Genomic DNA, 13,838 nt, shown 5'->3' on the forward strand with positions numbered 1-13,838 from the left:
CGGCCTCACGCCCGAGCTCCCGCCGCCTGGCCCCGCGGGGCCTTTGCCCTGCGCCCCTCGTGGGCGCCGAACCCACTCGGAGTAGCCGCGGGTTCCCCCAGCCCCGGAGCCAAGGCTGTCTGGTTGTTACTTGTTTTCTTTCGTAGACGGAAGTGACCTTAGAATCACGTGGGGCGGCAGCTAGGGAAACTGAGGCCAGGCAGAGTACTCAGGCGTCTCGAGCCTCCCAGCTCAGAGCTCCAAGTCCTTAGAGATCACCCAGCCCCTCCCCTGATAAGCGAGGACTCTGCTCTAGTGCGGGGAGGAGGAGAAGGGACTTCCCTGAGGTCAGCTGGGGTCACAGGGCTTCCCCTGGTCCAGTGCAGGCCCTGCGAGCACCAGCACACACCAGTGGGGAAGGCCTCAGGGACCCCTCACTCCCTCTCCTTACAGCCTCCCGACTCACAGCAGACACTCAAATTGAGGGAGGTTGGGAATAAGTTCTAGAGAAAAACTCAAGCCCACGGTATTGCAGGCGGGCTATGTCTCCAACAGCCACTGTTTTTAACAGAGGGAAGAATTTCTGTTACAATCTTTAGAGTGGATTTTGCAGCTAGATAAACTGAGGCTGGGAGAGATGTGATTTCCCCAAGACCATACTGCAAGGAAGGAGAACAGGATAAGAACCTGCGTTACCCCACCGCGTCCCTGACCCAGTCAATGCCTGGCACAGAGGAGACCTTGACAGTGTCCTTTCTCTGCCCTGCGCTGGCATGCCCTCGGGTCACACAGGGAGACCTGAGCACAGCCCGGCTAGAGCCAGAGTCTTGGCCTAGAGACTACTGACCAACAGGAAGGAGGAGTTGGCAGGTTAGTGTCCATTTCACGGCAGAAAACATGACACCCCTTTAAGCTTTAAGGGCATCCACTTGTCTACTCAACAGATAATTACTGAGCACCTACTGTGCACCAGTATGTGATTGTTTGGGCACCGAGGGTACAGCAGTAAACAAGACAAGTGCCGCCCTTGGGCATTTACGTCAGAGAGTGGAATAAAACCCTGCCCTTCAGTGAGGGATGGTGGGTGGGGCTGGGGAGGGCTGAGCAGGGAGGAGAGACCGCTGGAATCTTCCCAACCTGTGAGGTATGTAAAGGGGGCAAAGACAGACCAAACCTCACAGCCTCGAGCCCCCTGAGCCTTGCTTGTCGGAGATGCTCTGCCGGCCTGAGCTTTTGTCACCAACTCCCCAATTGTGGAGGGGGAGCAGGTGGCTAGGGAGTGGTCCAAAGGAAACTCTAAACTAATCTTAGAGCCTGGAAACCAGGCTCTGCCACTTCCCAGCTGTGTGATCTTGTCACTCCACCTCTCTGGGCCTCTGTTTTCCTATCATACAGTGGGGGCCATAATACTTCATAATGTTGATGATGCTATGTCAAAATGCTTCATAAATGATAAAATACAATCCAAAATGTGGCCTGTGTCAGAGGCCTTGTCAAATCAGCTGTAAGCAAGGGTGTGTTTATTTCGAGGCTCTAGTAACTCTGTTGATAACCTATTACTGCTCTTAGAAAAGAAACGTAAGAGGCAGCCATGGAGGTGGCCGAGATCCAGGCTCGGAGGCTCAGGCAGTGGAATGCTCACATCAGTCAGCATTTCAGCTTTTCCAACCCTGGCAGTCATGTGAGCAGCATCAGACAGATGGGAGCTCAGGTCCTAGCTTTGCAGCTTCCTAACTGAATGGTTTGGACAGTTTCTTCATTTGTAAAATACCTGTCCCCAAGGTTGTCATGAGGATCAAAGGAGCTGAAGCCACAAAGGGCCCTGTGCCCGGTCTGCCACTCTCGGAACCCTTTGGCTTTTTAGACCTAAGGACCAGGAGCAGTTAGATGCACACCGTTGACTGACTCGGTTGCCCTAGTTCAGCATGTGAAGTTTTTCAAGGTCGGAGCCTGGAGAATTTCTCTCCCTGCACTGGTTACCACCGGGCTGCAGTGGTTGGATCAGCCACTTGGGCCCTCACATGTGAGACCTGAGAAATGTCATTAGGTGGTTTATCACCATGTCCTCTATGACCTGAATGTTTTGTAAACACTACTGTATGTTATACACTGGGGCCACAGATGAAGTGGGGGCCCGCTGCCTTGGATGTGTTACAGCAGACAGAAAGGGGCTGGAGGGGGGACCCAACCCACTTTCCACTCAGCCACACTCCACTTGGCAGGCAGACTTATCTGATTGTATCACCCTCTGCTTAAAACCCTGCTGTAGCTTCCAATTTCATTAGGTTAAAGAACAAAAACCTTAACGTGGACCACAAGGCCCTGCAGAATCTGGGTCCCACCAATGCCGGTCCTCCTCCTCCAGCCCAGCTCAGACCACTTAATTAATGGCCCACGTGCTTGAGGCACACTGCCCCTCCCCAAGGCCTTTGCACATGCTCTTGGAGACTACTCCTCCTCCCTCATCTCCCTCCTCCCAGGTTAACACCTCATCTTTCAAATATGAGCCCAACATAGACTTGCATTCCAAGTACCCAGGCCATAAGACATCCCCAGGTACATGAGAGGTTTAGCTCAGGTGGAATTATACATTCATCACTGGGATTAATTACAGCCATCCAGACTGTAACCCCCATACCTGCCAAGACTAGTCCAGGTCTGCCTGGAGGTTCTCAGTAATGAAATCCACCTTTGGGGATAGCTCTTGAGCAAATATGGGGACCTCACTTTATATAAAACTGTATTATCCTTCATCAAAAAATAACACCAAAGTCATTCATTCTTTCACCTACTCTGCCAGGCACCGTTCTAGGATATACCAAGGAATGTGACACAAAAGCCCCTGGCTTCATGGAGCTTTCCCGAATGAGGGAGACAGACCAAAAACAAGCCTGTAATCTATTGTCAGATGGCGGCAAATTCCATAACGAAAAGTCACGTGGGTTCTGGTGGGAGCGGGGAGTGATGGTGCTTGCTGTTTTAGACCTGAATGAATAACTGAGGGAGCTCTGCCGGGGAAGCACTGATCTCCTGAGCATCATCCACTGCCACCCTGATCCTCCCAGCAGTGGGGACAGGCACAGAAGCAACCAGCTGTTATACCCAAGAGGAGGTGAGGGGCTTCGGAGGTGGCAGGCCACACTTTAGTTGGACGGATGTAGGAAAACTCATGGTAGTCCCTGATCCCCTTTAGTGAAGTTGAAATGAACCTGGGTTTGAAGTCACACAGGCCTCCGGGGTGCATCCTGGTACTACCATTTGCCAACTGTGTAGCCTTCACTGCTGTGGGGTTCTCATCTGTGAAACGGGGGAGAGTGATGTTCTTCCTCATAAGGTTAGTATGAGGCTGAAATGGGATCACGAGAATAAGCCCACAGGATATCCTTACCGATTTTATTTTTAAACTGTGCTTTTGAAACGGAGCAGCATTCGGACATGGGGACCCACACCAAGAAAAAACAGTGCAAGCTGAGGCCCGAGGTGGGAAACCCAGCATGGGCCAGAAACAGCGATAGTCCAGTTGAGCCGAAGGCTGGCTGGCAGAAGGGAAGTAGGGAAAAATAAAGGTGGAAAGGCAGGTTAGGACATTTCTAGAGGTGCTTGAAGCTGGCCGAAAAATGAGGTGTTAGCCTGTGGAGAAGTGGAAGCTAGTGAGATTCATCTAATTTGGTGGTTTTCAAGTTGTTTCGAATCTTTTTGGCCACTTCAGTTTATAAGCTAGACCAAAGAGAAGCAGTGTAGCATCATAGTTAAGATGGCTGCCTTTGGGCTAAGACCCAGGCAGAGCAGCAAGGTAAAGGGAATGGGGATGAGAGTCTGGGGCAGGGTGTCTTCCCTCAGCTGTGAGATTTGAGCAAGACCAGAGGGAAGGAAAGGAACTGGCCATGCGGTTATCTGGGGGAAGAGTCTTCCCAGCACAGAGGGAATACCCAAGACAAGGGTCTTGAGGTGGGAACGTGCCTGGTGGCATCCAGGAGCAGCAGAGGGATGGTGTGGCTGGCTGGAGCAGAATGAGTGAAGGGGAAAGGAGGAAGAAGGCAGGTGACACGCAGCCCAGTCACCACTGTAAGGACCATGACTGTAAGGAGGGAGTCATTGGAGGTTTGGCGCAGAGAAGGGACATGATCTGACTTCAGTTCGAGATGGAGCTGCCTAGACACTGTGTGCTGGATGGCTCGGGGCGAGGGCAGAAAGAAGCGGGAGACTGGTGAGGAGGTTCCTGCTGGAGAGATGACAGCAGCTTGTACTAGGGTGTGAGTAGGGGAGGAAGGTCACAAAGATAAATGCGGACAAAACGCCATAGAGCCTGGGTATCCACCCCGATGGCACAGCATACTGTCACCACACCCCACCCCACCCCATCACCCCGCTTTCTCTCTGTGTTAACATCCTTTTTTTTCTTCTGGTCTGTAGTGGGATTGTCCAAAACTTTCTGGGTTCTTCTCTGTTGGAACTGTTGCCATGGAGACCTCCTGAGATGCTGCATTTACCACTGGCTTCCAATTGAACTTCCAGATCGAGGTATAAAGTGAATGGTTTCTCTCCAAAAATGCTGGAAGGGGGAGCGGGGAGGCAACGAGGCCTGCCTAGAATCCTCCCTTCTAGGACCATATCAAGAGTGTGTGTGTGTGTGTGTGTGTGTGTGTGTGTGTGTGTGTGTGTGTGTGTGAACTTTGATCTACAATCTTCTGAGTTTCTGGTCTAACTGTGCAGTAGCTCTATTTGTTGTAAAGGTTTTCTTTGGCCAGATGCTCTTCCTTCTCCTTGGCTCTGGAACAATTAGTCCTTAGTCTTCCCAAGACACTGTAACTACCTCTCTAGTAGCGATGCTCATTTTACTGAGCTGCTGACTCATTTAAAAACGCAACTGGGACCAGTTAACCAGAAAAGAGGGAGAGAGAAAGAGAACACCATGCGCGTGCGCACACGCGCGCACACACACACACGCACACGCACACACACACACAGAGGCACATAAGTTTGACCTTGGCCTTCACTGACTGCTCTAAGTGAGAAAAGGCCACAGCTGGCTGATGCGTAAGAGAAACAAAAGTCCATTTTTGTGTGTGATCTTCTAAAGGCCCGGGTCATGGGGTTTTAAGGATGATTTAAAAGATTTTCAAGGACGATATTGACCATAGTTGAGTTTCCCCTCAGTGCTGACTGGAATTTTTCATCTCCCTGAGAAATCCCACGTTTCTGGCGTTAGCCGATAATACCGGTTGAGCGCCGACTGTGAGTGCTTGCAGACTGAGGGTGGTCATTTGTGGAATGACCATCTACCCCCGCTACTGCCAAAAATAACTCAGCCAGCGTTTTCTTTGGTGATGGACATGCGACTGGCTAGACAAAAATCGCAGTCGTAGAGTATCAAAACTAGGTCCCACTCCATCCTATATCTGTTTGCAGTCCGGCCATGGGCGAGTGTTCTCCCTGCTGTTCTCATTATGTACATGTTTTCCTGAAAGTCTCTTCTGGGTTAAGGGCAGGCCAGGGTATCTTCACAGGGTCTGGGTAGGGTCAAGCCCCGCAGGAGACCCCTGGGAGCCAGGAGCTACTCTATCCATCAGTGGCCTCCTAAGCCCTGGGTGCTGCTAGACCAGCTCTGTGCACAGTAGCTGGCCCCAGGGCACAGAGACACTGCTGGCCCCGAGCAGCAAGGCCTTTTCTCCCTGCTGGAATCCAGCACGCTATCTTGGAATCAGCCTAGTTTCTCAGACACACTTAAGAATCTCAGTTCAACTTTGGACTGAATCCTGATCCCTAATCAGACCAAGGGTCAGAGGCCTCTGAGGACCGGCATACACAGTTCAGGTGGCACATGCCCGCCTCCCCCCGCCTCCAGCTGCCACCACACTCCCTCAGCTGGAATAGTTTGGGGCTCAGCCCATCCAACTGGACAGTCAATAGAGTTGAAATCATCCCACCTTCATGGAAAGCGAAAAATTCCTCTGTCTGCCATACCAACCCTTGTCCATTTTGTTGGTTCAAAGGAACGGGACTTAACTGTGACCTCAGCTTTCCGAGCTTGACTGGGTCACAAGGGGCCAGGGCTTTCTGAGATAAAACGTTCCCCTTCTAGGGATCAAGAGCAGAATTTTTGTTTTTAATTCAAGTTGTTTTTTCTATTATAGAAGCTCAAGACTAAAAATGTTAAAAATACAGAAAAATAGAAAGAACCAGTTACTTCTGGTCTCACAGCCCCACTACGGAGAGACAATGATCGTTAATATTTTGATGTACTTCCTTCTGATCTTCTTGCTCTGTGAAACATTTTTTAAAAACATGACTGGAATCGTACTATATATCCAGTGGCATGGTGTTAACCACCTCTCCAGAAAATAAAATCCCTCGTTTGTAGCGCTTGCCAATGTCTGTGGTGTGACTGCTCCCTCGGTGGCCCGTTTCAGGCCACCAGCATCGCTGAATGCAGAGTTGGGAAGAAATGCATAGAATCACTTCTCATTGGCCAGTATGAGCTGGCAGCAACACCCCATATTATAATTTAAAATCGCATCTAAATTTTTATGGTCCTAAAATCAATACATACTCATTATTGAAAATTCATAAAACAGAAGCATATAAGGAAAAAAAATAAAATCGTTCAGAATCTAACCTTCCCCCCTTACTTAGCGATAGCCACTGTCACCGTCCTGAAGCAAGTCCCAACAGTCCCTTCTCTATGGGTAAAGACATAAACAAAATAACTTCCAAGTTCAAAAGCAGTGCTTATTTATGGCAGAAAATTGGGGAAATCCAGAAAAGTTTCTGGCATCTCACCGTTCAGAGGACATTTTGGAGGCTGTTCTTCCAGCCAGTTTTCTTGTCTGCATCTTTTCAGCATGGTTAGACCAGTGTCTTGAATCCCCTAGTTTGTAGGCATGGTACAGGCACATTCTCATGTCCCATAGGAAGATGACATCCAGGGTGTTATCACTGATAATTTATGAAAAGCTCTACTACAGAGTCCTACAGAGGTGAGAATAATATTCTAGTTCTTTAGCGTGGAAAAGAGATTAGGATGAAGCTCAGGTTATTTGAAGTTCCAGGAGACCCTAGGTTTGGGGCTCTGGGTAATTTCAGATGCTTGGCCCTTGTTCCATCTCCCTTCCTCAGTCCGATGATGGGAGTGTAAGAATAGGAGTACCTGTAGGGCAAGAAAGCACCCAGGAAACCTAGCTCTTACTTAGGCCTAAAAACTAGTTCGTGTAACAAGCATTTTCTGAGCGCTCGCTCTGTAGCAGGTAAGCGGTTGGGCACCTGGATACAGAGATGGAGGAGATCCAGGGCCTGCCCTCCACTGCCAGGCTAACCCAGCAGCCGGCACAACCACCACGGCGCAGGGTATGAGGAGCTGGAGCAGACGGTCCGTGCAAAGTGCCAGGGCTGTGCTCAGTGAACAGTAGCTGCCTGCTGCACTGCTCAGACGGGCGTCTCAGGTGCCGTGGAGGCAAAGGCCCAGAGGAATGCCAGTAGTAGCCAGACTCCCTGAGCCTGGGTAACCCAATCCCTGTCTCCCATAGGCCTCCCCCAGGTCCCACACCCTGTGACTCCAACAGGCTGGTTTTTCTGGTTTGCTTCTCCAGGGCAATTTGCATATTTCTGCGAAGAACCATCCAGAAACTGAATAACTTGTTTTCAGACTTAGAAAGGAGGCCCACAGTTGTTTCTCGAAATCCAGGTAAGTATTGTTTAAGGTTTCTTTTCTTCGGAACACTCTCGTTATTTAAATTGGTCCTATTTTAAATATTATGAGTTTTCATATCGTTGGTCTGCCTCACTAGAATGTAGCTCCATGATGGGGAGTTGTCGTCAGTCTGTCTTAGGCACCTCTGTGTCTCCAGCATGTAAGACGGTGCCTGGTACATATAGGTGCCGATATGTGTTTATTGAATTAACTAACTGGTTAATTTGGGAATGAGGTGGATATTTATTTTTAATTTATTTAGACCTTAAGAAAAGGCCTTTCAAATTCTATAGAGACATCTTACTGCTTTTTTATTTTTGATCTTTATTTTAAAATAATTATAGACTACAGGCAGTTACAAAAATAGTACAAAGAGGCCCCGCGTACCCTCACCACTCCCCAGAGGCCATAGCCTTACAACTAAATCTTAAATTCAGTCCGACTCCTTGGCTGGAAGAACTTGGTCTGCATGGTGCAGCCGCTGGCAGCATCCCCTCCAGCATCATCTCGAACCTCATCTCTTCCCTCCCAACCCTCCACGCCCACCCATTGTCTGAACCCTGGCTATACCGATCATCTTTCTGGTTCTTAAAAAGAACCAGATATTTGGTCCTCTACCTCTGGGTGTTGATATATCCCATCCCCTCTGCCCAAAACATGCTCTTCTCCCCCATCCCATCCCTGTCTGATATCACCTTCTCCAGGAAGCCAATTCGGGGTCCCAGGCCTCCTCTTTTTAAGCCTCTATCCGTGTTTCCCCTGTCACAGTATTTATTCTGCTGGTTTGTCATCATCTGTTTACTTATCTATCTCTTCCACTGTCCTGTTTCTTCTACGGGAATACCCTCCCCCATCCATCCACAGGGCCATCCCCTTCCTTTCTGAAGGCCTCCGCTGCAACGCCACCTTTTATCTGCATACCTCAATCACTTCCCTCCTACCCATCACTGCATATCCTCCTCACCCTGCCTGATTGTTCTTCCTCGATGATCACCTAACAAATGTTTACGGATTTATTTAGTGGACCGTTAAAGGCATGGATCCTACAACCAGAAACCCCCCCTCCCCCCGCCCGCCCAATGCAAATCTTGGTTCCATCACTTACTAGCTATGTGATCTTGGGCAGGTTAAATTATTATTAAATTATTATCATATCTAATTAAGTTATTATTATCATTACATATTGGTGTATTATCGCCTGTCTCCCACTAGAATGTAAGACCCTCGAGAGCAGAGAATTTGTCAGTTTTGTCCCCTGACCTGCTCCGAGGCCCAGAACAGGGCATCACACATCTCATACCCTTCTTTGTTCATCCAGCAAGTAGTTATTGAATGACCACAATATTCCAAGGCTTGGTCAGAAAGCTAGGGGTACAGCAATGAAAAAACATTTATTTACTTATGTATACAAATAAAATGTAAGCTTGCCTCAAGAAGCTTACATTTTATTTGTATACATAAGTAAATAAATAATTTAGAAATATATTATTTTTACAGGGATGTGAAGTACAGCGTAGGGAATATAGTCAATAATATTGTAATAACTATTACATTGTTATATATTAATATAACAATGTTATATATTGATATACATTATAATATGTATAGTGCCAGGCAGGTACTAGACTAATTGGAAAGATCATTTCATAAATTATATAAATTTCTAACCACCATGCTGTACACCTGAGACTAATAGAAAATAATACAGAATGTCCACTCTAATTGAAAAAAAAAGATATGTGTGTGTGTGTGTGTGTGTGTGTGATTTAAGATAGGAGATAGTACTAAGGCTTATAAAAATAGACCAGGGTCCTGAGACAGAGGAGCAGAAGTACTTTAGCCTGAGGCATCAGGAAAGGCCTCTCAGAGGAGGTGAAATTCATCTGAGGCCAGAGCGATGTCAGGGGAGGAGTGTCCCAGCCAGGGGGAATGGCAGGTGCAAAGGTCCAGAGGAGGGACCAGCTTGAATATCTGAAGAGCAGAAAGCCAGTATGGCTGTAGGGTAGTGAACAAGTTAGATGTGGGGAACGTGATGTGGAGCTTAGAGGCAGGTGGGGCCGATCACGCAGGACATTGTAGGCCACCCAAAGGGGCTTGGTATTCTTCCTGGTGCACTGGGAAGCTTTTGGAGGTGTTTAAGCAGATGAGTGATACGATTGGTATATAGGACGAAAAAGCCACTCGGGCTACTGTGGAAAGAATACATTATAATATATTTTATTGAATGAATGAATGAATGAATGAGTGAATGATTGAATTTGGCCTGAGCAGAGCTTTTTGTGCACTAAGCATACTTCTCCCCTGTGGTTAGAGGCAGGCCAGCTCATGCTTCTCTGATTAGATGGTTGTTTATTCTTGAACTAAGAACTGACGTAGGTCTCCCCAGATACCAGCCCAATAAAATACCATCTTGGGTTCCTCTGGGTAGTAGGCACAATTACTGTAGCCTCCAAGGGACACACAGAGTTAATTACCTATAGTGGAGATTGCTAAGCCTGCTGACATCATGCTGGCTGCTGCCCCTGGTGCTTTCCTTAGTCCACGGCTTATTGCTGTCCCCTTTGTCCACCCTTATGATCTGGAATGATCCTCCGAGCCATGGAAGTCTTCTGTTAATCTCAAACTTAGGTTCCTAGAGCAACCGTGGGAAGCCAGTCCTGCTGGGTGACCTTGGGCAAGGTCTTAACCTCTCTGTGCCTCAATTTCTCCATCTGAAACAAAGGAAGAAAGGTCCCTGTGCTGGTGTAGAGGAAAAAGCATGAGATTTGAAGCCAAAAATCTGATCTGACTCTCATCACATCCTTCCTGTGTAACTTTGGGGAATCGATTGCCCTCTCTGAGCCTGTGCTTCAGCTGCAGTAGGGAATCATAAGGGCTCACGTCCTGTTTAACCTTGCATGGTAGTCGTGAGAATTAAACGGACTGGAAAGTGCTTTGTAAACTGTTACGTGCCATATAGATGTTGGTTTGTTGCTTCTAACAGCTTCAGGGTTATTTTGAAAAGCTAATGAAATATTAGTTGTGGACAGACTTTCAAATAACTGCTCCATGGAAGTAATATTTTGAGAACAAAAATTCGTATTGTTCAGCTGGATGAGAATGAATTTTATGGACCAAAATCAGTGCAGAGTGTGGGTATTAGACTAGGAATCTCATGGCGATAGGATGAGTGTTTTAAAACAGAGGCGATAGCCAGGAGCTCTGGCTTTGGGCTCTGGTCTACCGTTTACTGGCCATGTGACCTGGGCCCAGGTACTTCTCCTCTGAGCCCATTCTCTTTTTTTCAAACTGGACATTTTGGTAGTACCGGGCTCGTAGATTTGGCTGAGACCATACATATTAAAACGGCGGCCCAGGGCCTGGCATCCAGCAATGGCTTGTTAATGTTAGTTCTTACTGTTATTTATACACTGTTACTATGTGCCAGAGCATTGTGCTTAGCATTTCATTTACTTGTTTGTTGATTTTTTTTTTTTTCTTCACAAACATTTATATAGCACGAGCCCTGTGCCAGAATTTATTTCTTCACAAACATTTATATAGCACGAGCCCTGTGCCAGAATTGGTTCTAAATGTTTTACAAATACTAACCTGCATGGTGATGTCATTTACTGCTAACACAGCTCTTCCCAGCAGATACTGTTATAGTCCCATTTGTAGGTGAAGGAATCTAAGTGCAGAGAGGTTGTATTGCCCATGGTCCCATATCTATTAGGTTGATGCTTGGAGTCACACCCAGGTCTGTCTGGTCCTGAGCCTGCGTCCATCTCCACAGTGCTAAGGCTGTTACCCTCTCCGGTACCCGCTCCCAGGGCCCTTCCTGCCCCTTGGATGCCTGGCTTGGCTTGGTTTGTCCTCTCCCGTCTCCTGCTCTCTCCCCTCCCTTTCCTTCTTCCCCTTCTCTCCCTGGGAAGGAAGCAAAGAATAAAGAGAAGGAGAGAGGGAAGGGAAGAAGACCTTCCTCTCTCCTTTCCTTCTTTCTTCCCTTCCCTTCTTTCCTCCTTCCTTTCACTGTAGTATATGTAACATACACAGAGTGCACACATCTTAGGTATACGGCTCGATGAATTTTTAAATACGTTTATACCCACATAATCACCACCTAGGTCAAGATACACAAAACTTCCATCACCCAGAAGGCTCTCTGTGCCCCTCCGAGCCAATATTCCCTCCCACAGGTAACCTCTCTCCTGACTACTATCACTAGAGATTGGTTTGACCTGTTCTTCGAGTTCATATCAGTGTAATCTTACATGATAGATTCTCATTCATATCAGTGTAATCTTACATGATAGACAGATAGAATCTGTCTGCTTATCATTCTGTCTGTGGGATTCACTCGTGTTGTTGTGGCTAGCCAGACACCATTCTTTTTCATTGTTGTGTGATATTCCATGGTCGAATATGACACAGTTTATCTATTCCACTGTGAGGAAACATGTGGGCTGTTTCCAATTCGGGAATATTATGAATGAAGCTCCTATGGGCATCCATATGTGTGTCTTGGTGGATAAGCCCTCATTTTTTAGGAGCGGAATTGCTGGATCATAGGGGAGACATATGTTTAGCTTTAGTGGATAATGTCAAACCATTTTCCAAATGGTGGTACCAGTTTACACTCGCACTGGCAGTGTATGAACATTCTATTTGCTCCTTATTCTCACCAGTACTTGGTATTGTTGGTCTTTTCCGTTTTAACCATTGTGATAGGTGCATGGTAGTATCACATTGAGTTTTAATTTCTGTTTCCCTGATGACTAATTCACACTCCACAGTAGAGTAGTGGATGGAAGTTCTCTTTGTCCCTTATCCTCACCAATACTTGGTATTGTTGGTCTTCTAATTTTAGCCATTCTGATGGGTGAATAGCAATGTCTCATTGGGGTTTTAATTTCTATGTCTCTGATGTCTAATGATGTCGAACACCTTGCATGTGCTATTGGCCACTGGATATCTTGTATGAAGTACTTATTCACATCTTTTGCCCGTTTTTAAATTTGCTTCGTTTCTGTTTCTTAATGACTTATAGGAGTTGTTTACATACGATGGATACAAATTCTTTGTTGAAAAACATGTTGAAAATATTTACCCCTGCCCCAATGAGTGGTGTGTGTTTTCACTCCCTTAGAGGTGAAGTTCTTAATTGTAATGAAGGCTAATTTATCAGTCTTTTCTCTATGGTTGATAATTTTTGTGTCCCACCTAAGTAACCTTTGCTTATGCCTTGGATGCATTTCTCACTGGGATTTTTTTCCTGTAGGGCTGGAAATGGCCGCATGGAACAGATCAAGCCGTAGGCCACCTCAGGTGGCCGAGCCAGCCATGGAAGGGGAACCACATCTGCCCATGGGCCGGGAGCTGTCCGAGGCCAACCGCTTCGCCTATGCCGCCCTCTGTGGCATCTCTCTGTCCCAACTATTTCCAGAACCTGAGCACAGGTGAGTGAGTGCTTTTGTCTCACAGAGGAAGGTCATGCTTCTTAAGAGACAATTATTGACAGCCCAAGCTGCCTGCCAGGTACTGTGGGGTGCTATGAAGAGGAGAAAGGCATTTTCCTTGTCTTTAAGGAGCTCACAACCTGGTAGGGGAATATGACATGTCACTTAGCACTTACCAAGAAATCAAAAGATAGAGTGTTCTAGGCTGTTTCAGTGCCTCAAAAAGCCTTTGGCTAGCTTCTCTGCAACTCTCTTGGCCTCCCGCTCCTGATCACAAAATGGCTGCTGCAGCTCCGTACATCATACCCTCACAGCACAAAGCCTAAGGCAGGAAAGAGGATGGCAGGAATTCTCCTCAAGTCGTTCTCATCGGGGAGGAAATCTTTCCCAGAATACGCCAAAAGGCTTCCCCTTTTGTGTCATTGGCTAGATCCAGTCACCTGCCTGAGACTCAGCTGCAAGGGAGGCTGGGAAAAATTAAAAGCACTTGCCATTTCTAACCTTCAATGTGGAAGGTAGATTCTGCTGCCCAGGAAGAAAGGCCTGGGGAATTACTGCTGCAGAGAAAGGACATCTGGCAGAGAGGGTTCTCGTGGGGAGGGAGTATGTTGATGGCCCCTGCACAGAGCCTGGCACAGAGCTATTTCCAAACAAATGTTGGATGTTGTCATTATTAATAATGCAACAACACACTCTATCTGGAGGCTAGAATAGATTTCATTAGATATTCTATT

General features: G+C 47.2%; 1 protein-coding gene across 7 annotated transcripts in view; it reads left to right on the forward strand.

Moving 5' to 3' along the window:
* Positions 1 to 61: 61 nt before the first annotated feature.
* Positions 62 to 13,838, forward strand: part of TMCO4 (transmembrane and coiled-coil domains 4) — an 82,611-nt gene continuing 68,834 nt past the window's right edge. For 2 of the 7 annotated variants that reach the window (XM_025041320.1, XM_025041321.1), the window contains exons 1-4: positions 80 to 849; positions 4,393 to 4,500; positions 7,566 to 7,660; positions 12,927 to 13,104. In XM_025041320.1, coding sequence (XP_024897088.1) covers positions 12,935 to 13,104 — 170 coding nt within the window. In that variant the 5' untranslated portion in view covers positions 80 to 849; positions 4,393 to 4,500; positions 7,566 to 7,660; positions 12,927 to 12,934. Of the gene's footprint in view, positions 850 to 4,392; positions 4,501 to 7,565; positions 7,661 to 12,926; positions 13,105 to 13,838 lie in introns of all 7 variants that reach the window. The other 5 variants (XM_015598955.2, XM_025041318.1, XM_006924496.3 and 2 more) reach the window with 5 other exon arrangements.

This window comes from Pteropus alecto, unplaced genomic scaffold (genome assembly GCF_000325575.1).
Source record: "Pteropus alecto unplaced genomic scaffold, ASM32557v1 scaffold39, whole genome shotgun sequence".
Lineage (NCBI taxonomy): Eukaryota > Metazoa > Chordata > Mammalia > Chiroptera > Pteropodidae > Pteropus > Pteropus alecto.